At 43.9% G+C, this 22,975-nt stretch overlaps 1 protein-coding gene across 3 annotated transcripts in view; it reads right to left on the reverse strand.

The window, feature by feature from the left end:
• The window catches only part of usp24 (ubiquitin specific peptidase 24), a 50,069-nt gene that overhangs the window by 14,213 nt on the left and 12,881 nt on the right, over positions 1–22,975 (reverse strand). Inside the window, exons 12-49 of one of the 3 annotated variants that reach the window (XM_049588135.1) lie at positions 22,851–22,954; positions 21,823–21,930; positions 21,626–21,721; positions 21,327–21,488; positions 18,130–18,210; positions 17,407–17,514; positions 17,175–17,324; positions 16,875–17,006; positions 14,273–14,384; positions 14,089–14,165; positions 13,799–13,939; positions 12,594–12,647; positions 12,386–12,501; positions 12,138–12,204; positions 11,818–11,928; positions 10,365–10,463; positions 9,880–10,053; positions 9,700–9,785; positions 8,005–8,113; positions 7,683–7,829; positions 7,468–7,565; positions 7,247–7,342; positions 6,933–7,155; positions 6,662–6,824; positions 6,247–6,408; positions 6,062–6,132; positions 5,795–5,955; positions 5,652–5,713; positions 5,273–5,464; positions 5,047–5,161; positions 4,790–4,934; positions 4,570–4,689; positions 4,325–4,450; positions 2,184–2,282; positions 1,997–2,079; positions 1,765–1,906; positions 1,569–1,688; positions 1,252–1,466 (exon numbers count right to left, since the gene is read on the reverse strand). In XM_049588135.1, coding sequence (XP_049444092.1) covers positions 1,252–1,466; positions 1,569–1,688; positions 1,765–1,906; positions 1,997–2,079; positions 2,184–2,282; positions 4,325–4,450; positions 4,570–4,689; positions 4,790–4,934; positions 5,047–5,161; positions 5,273–5,464; positions 5,652–5,713; positions 5,795–5,955; positions 6,062–6,132; positions 6,247–6,408; positions 6,662–6,824; positions 6,933–7,155; positions 7,247–7,342; positions 7,468–7,565; positions 7,683–7,829; positions 8,005–8,113; positions 9,700–9,785; positions 9,880–10,053; positions 10,365–10,463; positions 11,818–11,928; positions 12,138–12,204; positions 12,386–12,501; positions 12,594–12,647; positions 13,799–13,939; positions 14,089–14,165; positions 14,273–14,384; positions 16,875–17,006; positions 17,175–17,324; positions 17,407–17,514; positions 18,130–18,210; positions 21,327–21,488; positions 21,626–21,721; positions 21,823–21,930; positions 22,851–22,954 — 4,627 coding nt within the window. Of the gene's footprint in view, positions 1–1,251; positions 1,467–1,568; positions 1,689–1,764; positions 1,907–1,996; positions 2,080–2,183; positions 2,283–4,324; positions 4,451–4,569; positions 4,690–4,789; positions 4,935–5,046; positions 5,162–5,272; positions 5,465–5,651; positions 5,714–5,794; positions 5,956–6,061; positions 6,133–6,246; positions 6,409–6,661; positions 6,825–6,932; positions 7,156–7,246; positions 7,343–7,467; positions 7,566–7,682; positions 7,830–8,004; positions 8,114–9,699; positions 9,786–9,879; positions 10,054–10,364; positions 10,464–11,817; positions 11,929–12,137; positions 12,205–12,367; positions 12,502–12,593; positions 12,648–13,798; positions 13,940–14,088; positions 14,166–14,272; positions 14,385–16,874; positions 17,007–17,174; positions 17,325–17,406; positions 17,515–18,129; positions 18,211–21,326; positions 21,489–21,625; positions 21,722–21,822; positions 21,931–22,850; positions 22,955–22,975 lie in introns of all 3 variants that reach the window. The other 2 variants (XM_049588134.1, XM_049588136.1) reach the window with 2 other exon arrangements.

The following is a 22,975-nucleotide window of genomic DNA, read 5'->3' on the forward strand; positions in this document are numbered from 1 at the left end:
TACCTACCTACCTACCTACCTACCTATCCATCTACCTACCTACCTACCTACCTACCTACCTATCCATCTACCTACCTACCTACCTACCTACCTATGAGGCTGAGGTGTCCACCTCTACACAGAGCTGTGGCGATTAAGTGATTAGTTTTCAACTATTAAATTAATCACCTACTAATATGATAATCGATTAATCAGTTGGAGTAATTTTTTTAAAAGAAAATAAGTCAAAATTTTCTGATTCCAGCTTCTTAAATGTGATTATTATCTGGACAAAAAAGACATTTAACAATGGGGCTGCAACGATTAGTCGACTAATCGGTGACTAATCAACTATTAAAATAATCAGTGACTGTTTTAGTAGTCGACTAATCGGTTTGAGTCATTTTTCATAGAAAAGTACTATAAAAGTACCCCTGAATACTCTCACTGCAGCTTCTTATGTTCAAATATTGGCAGCTTTACACACTCTCCTGTGACGGTGAACTAAAACCCTTTGGCGTGAGTACGACACAAGACATTAGATGACATCATTTTGGGGTTTGGGCGAGACAGACAGACATTTTTCAACATTTTAACACTTTTTTCGATAAAATGATTAGTCGACCAATCCAAGAAATAATTGACAGATTAGTCGACAAAGAAAATAATCGTTAGTTGCAGCCCTGTTTGACAACGCTTTGGGAAACACTGATATTTTTTACAATTTTATAGACCCAAAAAAAAAAAACCTGATTAATTGAGAAAATAATTAACAGATTAATCAATAATGAAAATACTCATTAGTTGCAGCCCTGCATTTCTGGAAAGAGATCACCATCCTGAGAACAAACTTTATGGTCGTCTTAAGCGAGGATAGGAACAAACGAGTGAGCAGGCAAAGGGTGCCAAATATTAGCTCCTGTGGTCTCTTTATGTTCCACTTCTCCAGTGAGCAATCCTGCCTTCCAGAGCCAGACATCTGGAGATGCTTACAAACTAAACCAGGACAGCCCACACAAAGTCTGATGCTGCATACATGTGCCCCAAGGAGGTCCTGGAAAACTAAAGCAACAGATTACCGTGTTCCACTAATCACTGGTTATGTGATTCTTATGTAAAGAGGGAAAAAGAGCTGGAAAATACAGTCGGGGAACTTTGCAGCATGTAGCTCTGACAAGCAAATGAAAACAAAAATGCTTCTAAATTTCAGAGAATATTAAACCCTTTAAATGAGGGAGGGGTGGAGGAGCTCATGACGACAGTGCCTCTTACCGTCTATCTTTAATGAAGGAGTAGTAGTGACCGGCATGTGCCTGACCACTGTGGACGACGACTCCCACCAGTTCATAGTTCTCTGAGATGGTAACTTTCTTCCTGGGTGACCCTCCTGAGGTCCCGTCGCCTCGGCTCTCACTGCCCTCTACGCTGCAGTCTTGACGAGCCATTCCAGAGACGGTGTAAGGCTCCATGTTCAACACCCAGGGGAACTGTGCACCAGCAAGACAGAATTCATATAGATCATATTCATGGGATTTGGGTGTTCTAACGAAACCAAACTGTGTATCCTAGTGACGGGTGATGCTTCATACCCTGATCTGTTCATCATATTTGATGGAGCGTCCGCTTTCCCAGTCGAAGCCGAAGCGCATGAGGTGAATACACAGAACGCTGGGCAGGGATTTGATGCATGTCCTCTTCACAGTGGTTCTCTGTGCAGATGAACAAAGTGTGAGCACCCATGATGTCGGTGTTGTAGAATAAAAGCATGCAGAGCACTATACACACCTTCTCCTTGCATTTCTCACAGTAGTAGGCGTTGCTGCCCTCCAGCACCTCTCCTCTGACAAACTGGTCCAATGAGATCTCTAAGCTTTGACATGATGTCACTCCAAGGTTCAGAGCCATGAATGTTTCTTCACGCTCGTACCTGTAATATGAAAAGTCACACATCAGCTGTGGTGTGTCAAAATGAAACAGAAGTGTTGCAGTTTGAAGAAAAAAAAAAAAACTTGCTTACCGGTGAGGACAGTCTTTACAAATCTTCTGGTCGGAGAAAATTCCCTGAAACGTGTTTTTGAAGATTTGTTCTCGACCCATTTTCTGTTGAAGAGCAGTCTCATCGTTAATAATGTTATAATAACTGACTAGATATTATAAGCACTTCATGCTTTTATAAAAATGTGTGTGGTGCATGTGAGGTTTACTTTGAGATGTTCATCAAGCTGATCCACCAGGCTGGTGAAGAACTCATAGGCATCCTGCTGCTCTCTGACATACAACTCCTTGTTCCACATCTTGAAGATCTGCAACAGACATTAAATATTTTCACGTGGATAAAAGTGGATGTTTTTGTGATTAGTATACATGATATCTGATTGATTATATTGGTGAGAGTGAAAAAAATACGAATGTTATAGCTGAGAAAGTGTGTGAATGTGTTGTGTAGACCAGTGGTTCCCAACTGGTGCAGCCACGGGGTCCAAATTTCTCCTTAGTCATTAGTTGGAGGTCCCACAGTTTAAAACACGAGTGTCATACTTGTGTTCAGCCATGTTGTTGAGTTAGTTTTCTGTCTCAGTCAAGTAGCTCTCGGTTAGTCTCACTCTACAGGAGGAAACAGCACTTCAAACATTTTCTGTACTTACTTAGTTTCCTCAAACTCACATATATCTTATTAAAAACGATGAATAATTTCTTTGTTCACAGTGTTCTTACTTTGAATCTAAAAAGTTAAAGTACTTTCATTGTCGTTACTTCTCCTTATCTGAGATATGTAATCCTCCTACCAGTGGGACATTGCTGGAACACCTCTGATGGGAGGCGCCCAGGAGGATCCTGATCAGATGCCCGAACCACCTCAACTGACCCCTTTCTACACGAAGGAGCAGCGGCTCTACTCCGAGCTCCCTCTGGATGTCCAAGCTCCTCACCCTATCTTTAAGGCTGAGCCCAGACACCCTACAGAGGAAACTGATTTTGGCTGCTTGTGTCTGTGATCTCATTCTTTCGATCACTACCCAGAGCTCATGACCATAGGTGAGGGTTGGGATGTAGATGGACCAGTAAATTAAAAGCTTTGCCTTCCAGCTCAGCTCCCTCGTCATCATGATGGTCTGGCGCAGCGCCCGCATCACTGCAGAACCCGCACCAAACCGCTGACCCATTTTATGCTCCATTCTACCCTCACTCATGAACAAGACCCCCAGGTACTTGAACTCCCTCACTTGAGGCAGTAACTCTCTCCCAACCAGAGAGATTATAGCCCCTTTTACACTGCCAGATTTTCTGTGAATGTTGGGCTGTTTTGCCGGCAAGCTGCGAGCATTTAGACACACAGAGCCGGATTGGCGAGTTGATCCGAGGTGCCCAATTTTCCGCCTCGTACGGTGGACATATTGGCAGAACCTTTTTGGTTTAAAAAGAACGAAGGGCTGTTGAATACTTGTGGGAGGAGCTGTTGATGATGCCGCACGTGCGACCCACTGGCAGTAGATAAACAGGAAACAGTTGATAGCAGGAATGAGTGAGCAGCTAGTAGCAAGAGGGAAACACAAACCTGACAGACACTGTAAAGATGAGCAACTGGGGAGACAAGGAATTGAGCGCCCTCCTTGTCCTCGCAAACGAAGAGGCCATTAACCGTCAGATGACGGGGACGGTGAGGAACGGGCCGACTTACGAGAGAATCGCCGAAAGACTGACCAGCCGCGGGTTCCCTCCCACGTCACTGTTTATGTCACACGCTGAGCTACACGTTTTGTTACTTGCTCACGCCCCCCATTGCCCCGAGGCAGGCAAAAGAAGGTAGGCGGCATTTTGCTGAACTCCCCGATTTTGTTTTTATACTGCCAATGCTGAAAAAAGACTGATTGGGCTGTCCTGCAAATTTGCACAATTCCTATCTAAAAAGGGCTTATGATATGTTATCCTTGTCACACAGGTGACGAGGTATGGCCATAATGAGATATGGATTATCACTGCTTTTTGGTTCACTTCCTACATTTGGGTCCTATTGCGTTCTCACCCAAAGTGAACCAAACTCTAGTACACTTGGAGGCAAAGAGAACGTGAGACCCACCAGAGTACAAATAATTCACAACACCCCAAACCAACTGGATGAAATGCTCCATGGTTTGATTAAAAAGGAGCAGCTCAAGTGTGACAGCACCCCTTAGTGTGGCAGTTCAGCATCCAGACAGCCTGGGGAAAGGAGCTATTTTTGAGTCTGGTGGTGTTGGACTGGATGCTGCGCAGCCTTCTGCCAGAAGGTAGGGAGTCCAACAGTCTTGTTCATCATGAAGTTAAAAGGTTGAGTACAGTCAGAGCACAATAAAGTCTGTGTTACCTTCCAGAAGTTCTCGGGTATGTAGTACTGCAGCTTGCTCTCCATCAGGTGGCCAAACAAAGACTGGACCTGGTAGAAGACGCTCTCTTCTGGCTGATCTGTGTCGTCCTCGATGGACAGGAAAGCCTTCAAACAAACACACAGACTCACTGATACTGGGTTCACTGTGTGAACAGTGGCAGCACAAAGAGCAGATGCCCTCTGGTGAATACAGGAGTTAGACAGCACATGGAAAACACGTTTACCTCTGGCAGGCCTGGCTGCATGTAGAGCTGCTGAAACACAGCATTCATGTAACACGTGGCTCCGCCGTTCTTCAACCCAACGAAACCTGAGACTGACCGGCTCTCTACAGGGGGCAGATACTGAAAAAGAAAGAGAGTTTGATTCACAGTTAAACTATTATCAAACCATATCTAACAACAAATATTATTATGAGAAATATTATTTCAATCTGTGTCTTACATCAAACTCCTTGCAGAGGGAAGGATCAGACTGGTGGTGCATGGACATGAGCTCTCTTGTGATGAGGCGGAGGTTTGGGAGAGAGCTGTCTGCCAGCATCACCAGCACCTCGTAGGCTGCCAGCCTGCTGCTGGCTGTGCTGCACCTGAACAGATCGTGACAAAGGATTAACGTCAAGGTTCAGAATGTCTTTTTAAATGATTTCACAGGACAAAAATAAAATGTAACTAATCATGTACAGGATTCACATGTCATACTTGGGGTGGAAGTCATGACTGGGCGCCGGGGAGGGCGTGGGGTTTGAACTGTTGATGATGATGCGTGAGGCTCGAAACAAGAAGTCATCCAACAACTGCTGGATCAAAGACGGACCTGGAGAAAAGAGTTCTCACATTACATGTTACAGTTCTCCACTTCATAACCCTCCAACATGTGTTTAATGAGCGCAGATGTGGATGTGTGTGTCCTTGTGTGTGCGCTCACCGAGATGCTCCTTCTCATTGCCACAGAGTGAGAGCAAGGTCTTGATGAGTCGGAGGTGTCCTGCCAAGAGGATGTTGTCCGCCTCGCTGGTCTCCATCTCAGAGCTCCAACTAGGCTCAAAGTTGTCAAGCCACGAGATCTCGTCCTCCAGCATGGTGGCCGCACTCACTTTTAACACTTCCATCTCTGACGCTGGAGGAGGTAGAGAGAAGGGAGAGAATACAATGTGATAGAAAGAAAGAGTTTTGATGACACCCTGACCTTTAAGGGCTAAAACAGGAGGCAACAACCTCTTAATTTAATCAATTCTTACATCTGGGACAAGACTTCATGTCTAGGTATTGATAAAAGAGGCTAAAAAGGGAAGTGATCAGCTTACTAGTGAGGTCATCCAGAAGCTGACATCTTAAGTCAAAGTACTCCGTGCATTGGGACAGTAACCTGAGAAGAAAAGCAACGTCAACACAAGACCTCCTCCAAAGTCTTCAGTGTGTATATCTTGAGTGTTTCTTGCTTAAGTACCTCTGGTTGACGCCTCTCATGATAGATGTCGGGCTCCATAATGGCAGCTGAGCAGTGAGAATGACCGAGAGGAGAAACAAGTTGGGTTTCTGGACATCAGCAAAGGCTGAAGTGTCAGACTGGCTCAGAGTGTAGAGCTGATCACAAGCTACACGGCGGATCTGATGGAAAAAAAGACAGAGACCGCACTTGTAAACACACACTGCATTGTTAGGGATATATTTCTTGTGTGTGCAGTCTATTAAACAAAAAGAGGGTGTTGTTTACCTCTCCGCTGGGAGATCCCAGCAGAATATCAATGATGAAATCATTGACGGAGGGAAGGTTGTAAAAAGAAGCTGGAGAGAGAAACCAACCACAGGATTTAGTTTCACTGTAGAAGTCTGACAAAAACAGCAACCTTCACACTAAAGGTAATGTACAAACTACTATAACACTGTAGTGTGTCTTACACAGCTGTTGACAGCGTAACTGCAGACAGGTGACCAGCAGTGACAGAGCCTCGCGGGCAATGATGGCATCTTTGATGGAGACACTCTGCTGTCTGACACATATCCCTGCATGCAACGCTGTGGGCGTGGTCTCGCCCTCACTGCTGGAGCTGCAGTTACTTCCTGCAAACAAACACAAGACCTATGCTTTACTTTCCTTTCTTTAGCTTTTGACTGTAGCACCGGAAATGCTTCGACCATGAGCTGTTGGCAACAATCATTACAAAATGCATATCAGGAATGAAGTTGTGCAGGATGATGACCACACCTACTGACTGTGACACCACAACAAGCTTTCTGCTTATGTTTAAAGCACCCTTTTGAGATCAAGAACAGTAAAAGAACAATAGAAATTAAATTGTGTTTTCTGTGTCACCTGTACTGCTGACTCTGGTGCGGACTCCCTGTGGCAGAAGGCTGCTATGGGTCTCTCTGATTGGCTGCGGGCTGCCAACCAGATCTAATCGGCCTGCTGCAGCTGCCCACGTCAGACGCATGAAACAGGCCACGGTGGAGGTGAAGTCACCCACCTCCATGGTCTAGAAAAGAGACAGAGCGAACAAATATTTAAGATCAATCTGGGTCATGAATCAAAGGTGGATTTGTCATCGAAACTGCTCAATACTGAAACTGAAAGTGTACTTTACCTGAATAGCTACACGAGCAGCCGGTATGATCTCCTCCACTCTAATGGAGGAGCGCTCAGAGAGAGACATCTGTCTGTAGGAGGACTTCTCTGGGGTTCCGCAAAGAGACAGCTGTCGCCCGGTCCGTCCAGCGTTACGAAACGGACGAGATGACAGTGCATCGCCATCCCTGATTACATCATCGTCCAGTGCTGCAGGCATACTTTGGCCAACAAGAAGAAACCTGCAAACACAGCCGGTTGAGTATGAAGTCTAACTCTGTATGTGTCACAGATTATCACCCCTTGTGTGTGTGTTTGGGAGACAATATGCACCTGGCCAACTGAAGGCAGATTGAGTAAACTCCTTGTCTGGTCTCATAGTCCACCTCTGATGGGATGGAATCTCTCTGCATCACATTCACCACCAGACTGAGAGGAAACAGAGAAATACTCCTGTTAGCACTGAAAATAAAAAAAGTGGCATATGTGTGCCAGTAGAGAAGCACCAGACAATGCCAGCACGTGTCTTTATCAGGTCTGTTCTACTCTGTCACCTGAGGCCTCCTGCTTTAAGGAAGTTTTCACAGAAGGACTTGCTGCTGGTTTTGGCCATCTCATCATCCGATGTGGGCATGAGCTTTGAACTCAACACCTGACAGACAGAGAAGAGGGAGGAAAACAGATGTTAATGTCACTAATCTTCATTTAAAGTTTAAAAGCAGGTGTTCTGCATTGGAAAATGATGTACTGCGTTTCATGGTGTGTATACCTCCAGGTTGTATAACACTCTGAAAGTGGACATGCCCGGGGCCGAGGATCTGAAGAGGGACTCCAGGATGGATGCAGCACTGGGCTGGTGCTGCTGCTTGGAGGCCATAGATGGAGAACGAGAGCCTGTACCCTGGAAGAGTGTTTTCTACAGAGAAGAGACACAAAGACGAGAGTTGGAATGTGTAAAACCAAAATAAGGGATACAGCCTCACAATGAAGCTGCTTACACCAAATACATCAAATAACAAAAGAAAGGCAAAGAACTGAGAGCCTCAGCCACGACAGGTGCCACTTGATCAGAATTTATCACAGACCATTACCTGGTGGCTCCAGACGCTGGATTCTTTGGGAACAAAGTTGTCAAGCGCATCCTGCACTTCAGGATCTGTTGGAATCAGCAACAGCAGCTTCCTCACACGAAGAGTGATCCTGGAGATTACAATATACTGACTGATTAATATACTGTTTGTCAACAAGGTGTATGTAATTTAGGCTTCCTTCAAACCGATGTCAAAAGTGTCCCAAGTGGTATTTTTTTTTTGCTCATGTGACTGTGTGAACTCAAATCACAAATGGAGGTCCTGAATCGGATACAGATCTGACACCTCAATTTGAACAGTTGCATCAGAATCCATGCAACCTGTATGTCACTCTAGATCTACATTCTGCTCTAGCAGGAGTCACTCTGTGAATACAAATGTGTAAAAGCAAACCAATGTAATTAAAAGCAACCTCTGAAATCATGAGATTTGGATGAAATCTGTTTCACTGAAACCATTTACATCACAATTCCACCACTCCTGGCTCCGACTCTGCGTCCACACACACACACACACACACACACACACACACACACACACACACACACACACACACACACACCTCTGTGAGCTCCACTAAGAGCCATAATTAAAAATTTGGCTCTCTTTCTGTTCATCCTCGTTATCATCCGCTCACAAATTAGCTGGCTTCCACTGCAAATCAACGTATTAATTAAACCGCACACGCTGACTTTAGTGGCCTCAATTTTTACTTTTTACTCCAACTGTACTTTTTACTGCTTATGACAAAGAACTTGAAAACTTCAAGTTGCATGTGACGGCTTTTTGTCATGTTTCTTTTGCACATCCGGGCTAGTTCAGAAGCATGAATGGTTTATGGGATACTTCGCTGATTTTCAATCACCTCTGAACCATAATAATGTGGGTATAAATGAGCTGTGGCAAACTTCCCTCCATCTAACCAGTGCCTAGATCTCCTTGCTCCTCTCCTGGCTCTTGGGCTGTTGCTCCAACTACAGGCTGTACTTTCACATTTTCAGAGTGCCCGTTAGAAGTGAGTGAAGAGACACATCACCCCCCCCCGTTTCTCAAACTCAGAACAAACTCCAATTTAACTGTAAAACCAGGAGGTGTTGACCAAATATAAACCAAGATTCTGTTAATCTTGGAATGCCCATTTCACATCCAAAATGTTTTCAGAAACATATTTTAGTTGCTGTTTAGCTGTAATAGTGAGAGTTTGTGACAAGGAAGTGGGCGCCGTCCTGCAAAGTGAAAATGGAGGCTAAAAAAACGAATAAAACAAAGCAGCAATGATCATTTGATCATCCTTGAATATTTTCAGAGACGTATTCCAATTTAACATTTAACTGTAATTTGAGACAATTTATTACCAGCTGGCCGCCATTGTGTCAAATGAACGAGTTCGTATTCCATCACCCACCTGCGGGAGCATTTACTGGTGCGGTGTGGCATCGTAAATTCTGGTAGTTGTAGGTTTTCTACCTCTCGAGCAATCCCAAATGCCACAACACCTTTTCTCTGGTCATACAGCACTAAATTTAAAAGTATTTGCAACTTTCTGCTGCATAGACAGCTCAGTTTTATGAAAATCTGATATAGATCGGTATAAAAAAAAACAGTCAAACAAAAAAATGCAGATGTGAGTAATAGATCTTAATTGAGCTTGAAGGTCTGCAGTGTGAATGTAGCCTTAGATTTGGACTTTCTTACCTGGTTTCATCGAGGTTAGCCAGCTGGTAAAGCATCTCAAACACATTACACACCAAAGCCATCACCACACCGGGCAGGGACTTCTCCTGGAGACAGAAAACATGAGCACAGCATGTCAGAACCGATGTAAGCCAAAGTGTGACCACAGTTTTTTTAGTAAAGCCACGTCTGAGCTGGTACCTGCTCCAAGGCGTAGGCAGAGTTGAAGACAGCAGAGCTGGAGCTGCTGGAGGCAGAGGCCGAGGACTCGGAGCTGCCGGAGGGAGTGCCAGTGCCTGAGCTCTTCACAGTCAGGCTCTGCTCATCACTGAAGCCAAGCTGGGTCAACAGCTTCTGGTCCCGATTCATGGTCAACTAACACATGGTGGAAGAGCAGTGAAGGGACGCAGTGAGAGACAAACAGGGATTGAGGTTGTTCCAGATTGTGTTTCCCCTGCCGCACAACAGATGCAGAAAAACAACCCACCACCAAACAGGAGGTGGAACCCTGCCTACAAGGATTAACTGTGCACTGATTTGTAGTTTGTAACGTGTACTGGCTTCAGGGGAAACACGTGATCGGGAGAGGAGTAAAATACCTTGATGAGGGAATGACAAGTGCAACTGTACTTTAAAAGCAAAAGAGGAACAGAGTCCCCGTCACTTACAGAGTCATTAACACTTACCACGCTGTCATGGGCAAAGATCTGGACATTATCCACTGGACAGCTCAAGTGCTCTGATATCTTCCACCGGATACTTCCTATTGTCTCATTACTGTGGGTCTGCAGAACACACACACACACACACACACACACACACACACACAGAGCAGGGCTATTTCCTCTGTAGATGTAACTCGACACGATAAAGGTGTGTCAAACGAAACTGAAGACACGTCCACTCGAATATGTTTCCTTTTTAAAAGAGCATTTTTTCTCTGTACACACAAGCATTTTAGCACTGTTTCAGAAATCGTCTCGGTCCATACTAACATGCCTGAAAACACATATCACATGACCATGCACATACTGATGTAAACAAGAAGCAGATTGTCTACTTAGCGGTTGGTTGCTTCGTTACAGAAAATACCATGGAAATGGAGAAAAGTAAGACCATAGAGTTTTTTTTTTTGTTTGTTTTTTTTTGCATGGACCAACGTAGTGGAGGTGCTACTGACAACACATGAGTACAAGGTGGTCAAGGTGGCAGAAAATAGAATGGAACGGAAGTCATTGCTACACAAATACGGCAACATGTCAGAGTGCTGCCAGGAGCCCATCCAGACTAAAACGCAACCCCAGAGTTTTCAAACTTTCAAACTCAATAGTAGTGCTGTACAAGCCAGGACGCACTTTGAGGTCCTGGGGCAGCGGTGTTTTGTCTGTTCCAGAGGTGTTTTAAAACAAAAACATATTAGTGTGGATGTAGCCTAAAGCCCCTTTTACACTGCCAGATTTACTGTGAATGTTGGGCCGTTTTGCAGGAAAGCTGCGAACGTTTAGACACACAGAGCCGGATTGGCGAGTTGATCCGAGGTGCCCAATTTTCCGCCTCGTAGGGTAGTCATATTGGCAGAACCTTTTAGTTTAAACAGACCGAGGCGGCCTTCTGCAGCGGGAGGGGCTGTTGATGACTTGTGGGAGGAGCTGTTGATGACGCTGCACGTGCAAGCCACTGGCGGTGGATAAACAGGAAACAGCTGATAGCAGGAATTAGCGAGCAGCTAGTAGCAAGAGGGAAACACAAACCTGACAGACACTGTAAAGATGAGCAACTGGGGAGACAAGGAATTGCGCGCCCTCCTTGTCCTCGCAAACGAAGAGGCCATTAACCGTCAGATGACGGGGACGGTGAGGAACGGGCCGACTTACGAGAGAATCGCCGAAGGACTGACCGGCCGTGGCTTCCCTCCCACGTCACTGTTTACGTCACACACTGAGCTACACGTTTTGTTACTTGCTCATGCCCCCCACTGACCCGAAAAAGGCGCATTCTGTATAAACAAAAGTAGGTAGGTGGCATTTTGCTGCACTCCCTGATTGTGTTTTTATACTGCCAATGCTGAAAAAAGACTGATTGGGCTTTCCTGCAAATTTGCACAATTCCTGTCTAAACAGGGCTTAAGAAGAGTCTTACCTCTAAGGTGAAAGTGTCTTTGGTTGACTCGTAGGTGATGTGAAGAGTGATAGGGTGTCCATTGAACGAGGCCCCGTGAGGTAGAATAGTGCGAGGAACTGAGTACATATCCTACACAGAAACACACACACACACACACACACGCACACACAAATTAAACAATGCTGCATCTTAAAACACAAAAAAATCTCATCAATCCTCGTTTCAAGGATCCATCTTCTTATGGATTGTGTTAAAACTATCATTGTGTCTTATATATTACTGACATATTTACTGTTAACATGATAGTGAAACCTTACAGTAAAGGAGGCGGGGCTTACCTCTATAGTGATGACGTAGCGTTCAGCCAGTAGCAGCAGTCTTTCGATTATCACCAGCTTAGTGGACCTAGAGAGGAACATCAACAGAAGAGTTTCAACAAGACTGAAACAAGTGTTTTATTTGTGTGTGTTCTACAGTCGTCAAGAATGAATTGAGTCTCTGTGACGACGAGAAACATTTAGACAAAAGAAAAAATATGTTTTAATAGGTTTAGTAACTATGCTCTTACCCAAACCCCCCTCTGTACCTGGATGGTGATTGTACAGATGTGGCCACAGTCGGCATGGCAGTGGCCGTCAGCATCTTGGTTGCCCTAGTAACAGCATGTGTCAAAGTAGGCCCACCCAGGGCCGAGCTGGCTGCCTGAGAAACACAGAAACAGAAATAGGCTTTCAGGTGATGATGTCTGTGAAACGTCACAATCACTCCGAACAGTAACAGGTTCCACTACTCACCTCCAGTCGCTTGTAACAATCAGCAATGAACTTCTTGTGCAAAGACACAGAATCCTGGAAGGAAGCAAGAGTTAATATCACAGGTGGCTTCAAGCTTCAGAAAGGGACAAAACAAACCAACTCACATATGTTAACACTGGAAACAAAAAGATTCCTGTGAATCTCTAGATTCAAAGCAAAATGATGTCCTTAAACAAGATGGCAGCATCTTAAAGGCACCTCTTCTGCTCATTTTCTGGTCCATACTTGTATTTTGGGTTTCTACTAGAGCATGTTTACATGCTGTAATGTTCAAAAAGCACATTATTTTTCTCATACTGTCTGTGCTGGAACACCTGTATTCAAACTCTGTCTGAGAGGCTCCATTTAGCGCGTGTCTCTTTAAGCCGCCCACCCAAAAAAAGCCCAGTCAGCTGCAATTGGCCAGATTTTCTGGGTCTTCGGCATCTCAGTGTCTCTGCACTGCCATAACAGCTGGAGGAATGATTGTGACGGAGTATAGCAGCACTTTCTACTGTGAACAATCACCAGTAAAAGCTTCTAAACCAAAATCTTCACAAATGAAATCTTCGGTGAGGAATACGATCCAAAATTGAGGAGAAATTAACAGCATCAACCTTCAGGATTACAGGTTTCCCTGACATTAGCACGTAGCTACATGTCACAGTGCATGTCAGGACAGGAGGGGAGAGAGACAGGGAATGACATGCAGCTAAAACCTGGTATACACTGCGATTTTGGGGTTTCGCACAGTGAGAGAAGTTCAAGGATGACTGCTGACATGGTCTTGCAATCAAAGACAGCCTGGGATAAAATTCTGACTTAAATTTGGGATGACCATCCCACTGTGTGACTGCTGCTGCAATAAAAAATGCAGCATGAAATAACTCACTGATCAGCATGACAATGCCGTATGCTAGTAGATGCTAATAAATACTTTGAGCTCCCGCTGCAAAATTGGCATGCAAAGACTAGATTCATGTTTGTCTTCATTTTTCTCTTACCACTCAGCTCTACCTGGACGCCTCACAGTTTTACATAAGTGTACCTAATTATTTAAAACGTAAGCCATGTTTAATATGAACATGAGACATTGCAACAAAAATAATAATAGCTCCCATTTAAGTTACAATGTAGTTTACAGATAGTGAGACACACATGAGGGGACAGCTGGAGGAGGCATGTGTGCACACTCATATATTTACCTTCTTCATTTTAGGATTGAGGTTGGTGTAGCTATATGTGATAATTAGCAGGATTGCTTCATTGGCTATCTCTTCATCAGGGGTTTCCATGGCGATGCGCCAGATAAAGTCCATCCCTGCCAGGTCAAGTCGCTCCACACACTGAAATCAGACCATATGATACGTTAAATATAAATGGTAATCCAGATGTGTTTTATCTCCATACGTATTGTTTAGTGTTCATCAGCTCAAAATCAGCAGGTACAAAAAACCAAAACATTAAATGCAGAGAAAAACGAATGAGAACTGACCAGCTGAGTTCCCTGGCGTTTGAGGCGATGGTCACACAGATTAACATTCTCAAAGAACGTCTTGAACAGATTGAAACCTGGGAGACAAGTAAAACATGTTAACTGCTGTATCACAGGCGTGTTAATCAACTAATCCTAAAAGGCTGAGGTGTTGTCAGTGCTGCATCTCCGTGCAGTCTCTCACCATTCATTGTGATCTCATAGGGCTCCAGTTTTAGGATCTTCTCCTTGAAGAGCTGCTGCTGAACATCACTCTCGAGGTCATGTTGTCCTTTGGTGAACCACTCAAAACACATCTGCACACATTAAAACATACCATGTGTAAGGTGGGTGAACTGAATCTTGGATACATGCCTTGTGTGTTCCTCAGAGGGTAATAAAGTTAACAAAGAGCAGCTGTTGATTAGATGCTACTTTTAGTTAGTCACAATGTCAACGTGTTCACTCAACTATGAAAAGACCTGACTCCACAGTAAGGCAGAGAAAGGATGCTCAGGGTCAGTGCATCCAATTATATCAGCCAAATCAACTAAATGACACACAGACTAGACGTCTGATCTGTGCTCAGTCTGCCTCTGACTGCTCTATCTTACGTGTAACTACGTGTGTGTTTTTGATTGAGAGATCTTTGACCGAAATGTACAGCAAACACTCAAAACAGCAGGAAACAAGGTAATAAATGAAGGAGCAGCACAGAGTCGAGCAAAGATGTAGAATGGTTAAAGCAGCAACAAGGTTATGAAACTGTCTCAATTTAATACTGACGCCTCCACGTGACCTACATACGCAAACACGAACAACAGCAAGTACTATTTCTATATAGTTATTATTGTTAAGGCCTGTCCCCTGGTCTGATTCCTCGCCAAATCATATGAAATAATTTACAGCCGAAGACCGTAAGAGCCTCTCTTTATAAGAGAGTGCTGAGTATTACATTAGCCAGTCAACAGGGTGCAAGAGGAGAGTTGTCTTCAGATCATTTCACTCATTTTGTGGGCTTTTTCTGTCTTTTGTTTAAGAGCAGCTGAAGATAGATGGGATAGAAGGGAGATTGAAAACATGCAGCAAAGCGGTACGGCTCGGACTTGAACCCAGGCACCAGGGCACCCGAGATACTGTTAATATTGACGTTACGTTTTTTGGCTGATACTGGGACAGGATGAGCAAAGAGAAAAATGAAAAAAAGGTAAAGCACGGATGAAAACATGAGTCAACTCTGGTCACTCATTCAACAGATGGGGAGAACTGCAGGATTTGAAAGGATTCAAAAAATTGGCCCACTTCCTCCGAGGTAGGTATGTAATACGTCTATTTTATTTTTTGAAATACACTGCGAGGTGAGGTTTATACATCAATATATGAGTTTATGCTGGTGGCTAAAACAAAGTCATTGTCATATTACAGTTATTAATCTTACAGAGCCACAATTACCTCATCTCTATGCATCCTGCAAACAGCTACCTCTTTTAAAAAAGGAAAAAACAGTATTCAAACTACTTTGCATCTTTCTTTCACTCACTTCCAAAACAAATCAAGAGCCAGATAAAGATCTTTACAACATGAGGCGGAGGTGCTCATGGAAATACTACCGCTTTTGTCCACAGGGGCCGCCAAAATCAACACAAAATAAAAGTTCTTTGTAGTTGCTTTTGTTAAAACTAATGGTACATTCACACCAAAAGCGTCATGAGCGCCAGTGGTTGCTCAGGTCGCTGGCATCGCGCTGCTTGGCAGCAGCTCCAGCAGGCGCTTGCAGGGGCCAAAGGGGCGGGGCCGGCTGCTGCAGATGTGTCCATCAAGGCTGACACGGCTGTTCACTTTACAAGGATGAACAAATATATCATATATGTCTTCACTTTGTATTATTCATGACTTTCATTACACAATTAAAATAACGCTAATAAACACAGTCAATATAGAGTCCTTTATAATTATGATTTTACTCTCCTAGGACCACTCAGAAATGTAATTGGTGGTAAATAAGTGGGAGCTCTTTAATCGCACTTTCGGAAGCCTGCTTTGTACTGCATCGGTGTATTTGCTGAGGAAACACAGGGACCGGAGCCGTCAGGCCGTCTGGGTCCACAGAGTCCTGCAAACCTGGCAACTCCACGGTGAATTTCACCGGCTCGTACAGCTCCGGGAGAGCCCAGACCTCCGTACCCGAATCCCAGTCTGCAATTGGCTGCTGCTTCAGCAGCGGCGCTGCTCATTTGCATAAAGTTCAGCTTCTCTCAACTTCTACTTGACGCTCTGGTCGCTGGCATCGCGCCGCTCGCTGCAGCCGACGCCCCTGACGCCCTTTGTAGCAAGCGTACATTGAAAATGAATGGCTGCCGGCTGCTTATGACGCTCATGACGCTTTTGGTGTGAATGCACAGTAAGACTCACTTGTCCGCTCTTTGTTTTGGAGAGTGATGTTCAATAAGCTTGATTTATTTAGATACACATTTTTTGGGCAAAAGGTTGAAGGCTCATGTTAGGAGGTAGAAAATAAACTTTTTTGCGTACTTACAAATTGTTTCTGAGACAATGTCATGATCCTGGTTCTAAAACCAACATATGATCCTGTAAAATGTGCCAATTTTTTTTCATTTTCTTCTTATTTTAATGTATGTTTGTGCACTTAAATACTGTCTTAAAATACTTAAAATAAAGAGGAGTGTGGAGTGAATGGCTAATGTGTGTGCAAGTGTTCCTCAAGAGCAGTCATCCAGAGAAAGGTGGTTGCAAACACAAACACACGGACAAGGACAAAGGCTTCATTTGCATAACCGCCTTCATACCTCACGGTCAAGTTCACAGACATCCGGCCCCGACACCAGGCACTCCCAGAGCTCCTTGGCCCTGTTCCAGACCAGGTAGAGGCTGGCCTCCTGGAGGAAGAAGGCCAGGAAGCGCAGGTGGCTGTCCAGATACTAGACGGAGATTCAGAGAGACACGTGTCATCATTGTGACCCTCAAACACACGCTGTCAACATACGCTGTTTTATTATTATACACAGGAAATAAAATTAAGCTTGACTCCTTAAATCAAATTGAAATTAAGAAAAGAGCCAATGAGAGAAAGTCGGACACAAACAAACCTCCTGGTAGGTGTATCGTCCGTCCACCAGAGTTGAGCCCGAGAGGCCATTATTTCCAGCAGCGGTCACAGCCAGTCGGTGGCAGCACACAAGGGATCCTGTGATCAGTTTGACGATCTCAAAGTTCTTCTTCAAGTCCTGGATGATGCTCTGCAGGGCGGTAGGGAAAGGTTACCATGGCAACAGTGCACCAACTGTACAACCGTTTCGACTGTGTGTTTGTTTCTGCTACCTTGTCTTGTTTCTGATAGGTCTGCTTGATGAAAGAACGGGTTATCTCGTGCAGCTGACGGAGGGCAGGAACAACCCAGACGGCCTGAGGACTGCTCTGCTGAGATGCCTGTTGAGACACACACGCACACACACCAGACAATGATACACACTAAAGCACACAAACATGTCGTAATAAGATTTTGTAATGAGATTGCTTTGTCATCCCAGACCCAGTATTTTTGTAGTTGTGTAAACATGAGAAAACAAACCAGAGCCAGGGATGTGAAACACTGAGCAAACTTTGACTGTTTCAGGTTTAAATTTGTTTTCCTACAACTTCTTAGAAAGTCCAAATCAAACATGTGCATCTTTTACATCACCGAGGCTCTGATTAGATTCCTCTTCGCATGAGTATATGTGCTAGCACTTCCACCAAAGCTGAGCATTCATCCAGCGGCTAAATCACTCATTTAATGCAGCCAGCTCTCACCCAGGACAGGATCAACACCACTGTGTAATCATTCATCAGTGCCAAAGCCCTCTCAGTGAGGCGAGCAGCAGATTAACACACACCTGGTCAAACTGCCTCCTGTTACAATCAAGTGTGAAATTATCAACCTGTGACCAATAAAACCCCTTTGTGGTCAAGCCCTCCTCCACGATTGGTTGGCAGGCGTGAAGCAGCGAGACTGGGTACAGCTTTTTCAGTGGAATTATAAATCAAATGGGCTTTTTCTCTTACTTTGGCCAAAGCGTTAGCTTTCTTCTTGCCCCAAGTGCCAGTAAGAAATGAGCTTTGAGTGTCGCTGCCTTTAGAGTCCTCCTGAGTGTGATTTTACAAACATACATTTCATTTGAATCTGCACAAGTAAAGCACATTTCACTGGTCCTTGTTTTCCTACATGTACTTGTAAAATACACATTAATTCCATCCACAGAGATTCATGTATTTCTAACCTTGATAATTTCAGTATCAATAAAAATTAAGACTATTTGGTAACAATTTACTTTAAGTCCCCCTATTCATCATTAAAGCTGTAGTGAGTAACTTCTATAATAAATATCTATCATCTGTCATATTTGCTGAAACTGTCACTTTATTCACCCAGCACTAAATAAGACAGAAAACCTGTGAAGAAAATCATATTCGTCTGCCTATTCTGCTGCTTTTAATGGTTTTACTGCATGAGAAAGACAACAGCCAATCACAGATGAGGAGTCTGTAACGCAGCTGTCAATCATTTCAACCACTGCTCCTGAACTGAGGTCAAACTGTCAAACTAGGCAGCACTCATCAAATATTAATGGAGGTGTTATAGTGTACTGTTTAGCTGTAAAATGACGTTTGCTTCGGCCAGTGGGCAGTGCTTGGTATTCCTTAGACTGTGTCCAACACAGCAGCTGGGTCACAAACTTTGTCATTTTACAGCTAAACAGTTCACTGAAATATGTTCCTGAAAACATCTGAGGTGAGAGATGGGTAACGCCTTGACAGAATCTTTATTAATATTTGATCAGCACTGCCTAGTTTGGCAGTTTGACCACAGTTCATGCGCAGTGACTGACATGATTGACAGTAGGGCTGGGCGACATGGACAATAATTCATATCTCGGTATTTTCTATGAAATGAGCTACATGTTTTCAGTTGCAAGTCAAAGCAGCATTTGAGATGTCACAAGCACTTTTATAAAAACAGACACTAGCCATGTTTCCATCAGCCTGTTTAGATGCGCATCTACAAAGTATTGCATCGGAAAATTATGATGGAAATGCCAAAATCTGAATTAAAATCCCCTGATTCGCACAAACTAAAATACGCTCGTTTTAGCTGTATTTTGGTTTGAAAAAAATGTTGATTGGCAAAACAGGGGATGGAAACAGTTATGTTCGAATTAAGTCTGACGTAGTGCACCTCTTTCCATGGTGATATCCACACTCCGGGTCGGGAAGGCGGTAATGCATTTACAAGCTGGTTGCCAACCGCCAGAAAACGCAGAAGAAGAAGAATGCGAGACTTGTTTTGTTTCCGGTTCTGCGGGAAAACTTGCGCGAGTTCGTAGTTTTCACCAAAGTCCGTACGTTTAATGGAAACACACAGGATTCGTATTTCTTTTAATGCGCATTTCCCAATGATTCAAATCACTTTTGGATGGAAACATTGTGATCAAAATAAAATGCAAAGACATTTTCTTCCTGTTTGAAAATATGCAGCTGCACAACAAGTAAATGAAAAATGATATAAAATAAATAGCAGGGCTGTACGTTAATGTTTTTGCACATAGCACTGGAACTACAGAGGTTTAAAGGTTTGCAGGACAGGACACAAAACCATAACATGAGAATAAAAGTATCAAGAAGGCCTAAATCTATTGTAGTTTGGAACACTTAATCTTTGTGGAGTTAAAAAGTCGTTTTCCATCTGTTGGCCTCTCAAATGAATCTAGTGATGGAAAACGATTTAAATCCGTTCATATATTTATGCTATTAATCTTACTTATGCGCAGAGCATCAACAGAGAGGCTGAGGGAGGGAAGGAGTGAGAGACACTTTGTCTACGTTATATACATCTTGTATTTGAAACGTCTGTGCTGTCGCTGCATTTTTTCAACACATCTGTTGCATCCCAGCAAGCATTTTTTGGTTTAAAAAACATCTAATAGCTGTCTACATGAGACCTGACGTCTAGGCTAAATCATGGCTGAATCTGGGCTGTCAGTGAAAATTTGGTAGACGTCTAACCATAGCCAAAGTGTCGACGTCATCAATTATACGGCTATGTAGAGACCATGTCCAAAAAATGGAGATAAACATATTTTAATTACTGTTGACTCTCCATACGTGATTGAATATCATACCGCATGCCATCTGCAATGGCAAAAATTACATTTAATCAATTTCAAAATTAAATCCGCTAGATTTGGGTTACATGTAGCTAGACTAAATCAGAGCTAAATATAGCCAATACGTTTAAATCACGACTATTGCTTGCTGGGATCCAGGCGCTGTCTCGGTGTCAAAAAGTAGACTACAACTATGAAGAAGAGCGGCGTCACGCTATGATCCACCTCGCACACAAATTGGAAGGTCAGCGCTGTACTGCACATGTGCTGAGGTCATTTAATTCACCTCACAGACTGATTTAGTGTAGCACGTGCAACATACAGACTGATGTCACACTGTAGACTAATTAACAGACAGATTAAACAGAGGAGCAGCTCTGCGTCTCGCTGACTGTCACTGGTATGCGTTATGTAACGCAGCTTGACCCTATATCGATATAAACGGTGTTGTCTAAATTCATATCTTGCTTGAAAATGTACCAATATATATCGTACATACTCGTTATTTCGCCCTGCCCTACATCTGAATTAATTATGGAAATTACTGACTCAAGTAAATACTGAGGCAGCGCTCTGGAACAGGATGATAAAGAAAGAAGAGACTGAGTGACATCAGCCTCTGTAGTGTCACAATATTTCTGGCACAGTCAGAGGGATCAAGGGAATGAACCAAGAGAGGAAATAAGACATTTTTCTTGAGGTTTGAAATAAGAAATGAACTCTGACAGACACTTGTTGTTTTAAACGTGAGCCAGAGAGTGGCCCCATCTCCACTACAGCTCCATGGAATGTTGACATAGATGGAAGAGATGTAAACAAACTGAAGGGCAGCACTAACAAGGACGTGCCAACTTAAAAACAAAGCTGTCACAGCAGGCAGAGATATATAAGAGCCCAGTGTAGAGTTTCCTTTAAATATGTCAAGCTGCATTTTGGAGCTGCACATCGTCTTCATTCATGTAAATACTGAGTCAACAACAAATATAATTACTCTTGGGGCTGATCCTGGAATGACCTCGTAAAACACTTCACTGCAATAAACACTCGCCCCCACATCCGCAGGGACAATAGGAGGCATCTGTAGCACGTCTGTCTCACCTTCTTAATGTCCTCAATACATTTAATGATGTAACTGCGCTTCACAGTCTCCTTGACAGCGTAGGCATCGCTCAGAATCCCCAGGTGTTCCTCCAACGCCTGCTGAACGAGACTGGTAGGCAGGGTGGGGAGGTGAGCCAACTCCCACAGCACCTCAAGCACCTAAACAGACACACACAAGATGCTTCTGTCTCCACTTTCACAATGAAACCTGACACACTGCAGATTTCAACATCTATTTCTCCTGTTTACTTCTCGCTGTCTTTAGCCCCGACAGAATGACAGATACACCAACATACCTTTCCAGTTGTAGTTTCAGAGCGAGCCTCTCTGCCGATCCTCCCGATCAAACTGAGCAGCTTCTGCCTCACGCGGTCGCTCTCGACCTCCCAGCTCTAAACAACATGCAAACAGATTATTACCACTGTGCGCAGACTTACAACCCACTTTCCACTGAGTCAATTTAGCCCCAAAATGTCACAGAGACAGCACTGACCTTCTGAATGAGGACGAAGAGGTGGGTGAGTTGATCAAAACTGAACTTCACAGCAGCAGCAGCAATGATTGTATGAATGTTTTCTATCACAGTTGATGACTGGCCTGCCTGAAATGGCCACACAGGAATCAATAGATACAACAAACATATGGACATTCTCACACATGAACACATTCAGTATCAGCAATGCTTCTGTGTACATAAAATATGCTAACAGTTGTGTTTAAAGTTTAGCAATTACAAAGAGAAAAACCTGTTCAACGTGATTAAAGGTTTACTATGCAGGATTGTTGGTTGTTGTTTGTAAACACCCTGGCTGGCGAAAGTGAAAGTAAAAAGCTCTGTTTCAACCAAACACTTTCGGTATGATACCTTTGGAACCAAAAGTAACCCTTCAGACATGGTACGTAGACCCACTGCAAACAGAAGTCTTAAATTAAATGTGTTTGTCTCAGACTCCAGCTGCTGTGAGAGGCAGCAAAACATCCTTTCATTTTATAGTTACAGTTTACTAATAAAACTCTCCACAGCGGGGCATCAGTGGCTTAGTGGTAGAGCAGGCGCCCCATGTACAAGGCTGTTGCAGCGGCCCGGGTTCGACTCCAGCCTGTGGCCCTTTGCTGCATGTCACTCCCTCTCTCTCTCCCCCTTTCACGCTTGTCTGTCCTATCAATTAAAGGCTAAAAAGCCCCAAAAAATATCTTTAAAAAAACAGTGGTTACATGAGCCTGACACAACTCAGCCCTGAGCAGAGTGACCGTCCTCTACTGACCAATCAGACTGCAGTGTGCACAGCTCCACCTTTTAGTACCAGATCTGTGTGCTAGGTACCCCAACAGAGGGGGGACCAAACATGGGGACAGTATGGAACGCTTCTGTTGGTACCATCCACAACTTTGAATTGCTTCCTTATAGGTCTATACACTGTGTTTCAGGACAATCCTGCATAGCATATCTTCAGTGAAAATGTAATAAATACCCAGAGATGACTGTGTTGTTACTGTTGTGATGTGTGCACTGGTGCTGACCTGTATTTTCCAGATCTTGGAGAGCTCGTCCAGTGACAGTTTACTCCCCAGCAACTCAATGATTCCCTTAATTCTCTCACAGTACTGAGCCTGGTCAATGTTACCTAGGACATAAAAACAGTCAA

The sequence above is a fragment of the Epinephelus fuscoguttatus genome, linkage group LG10 (genome assembly GCF_011397635.1).
Source record: "Epinephelus fuscoguttatus linkage group LG10, E.fuscoguttatus.final_Chr_v1".
Taxonomy (NCBI): domain Eukaryota; kingdom Metazoa; phylum Chordata; class Actinopteri; order Perciformes; family Serranidae; genus Epinephelus; species Epinephelus fuscoguttatus.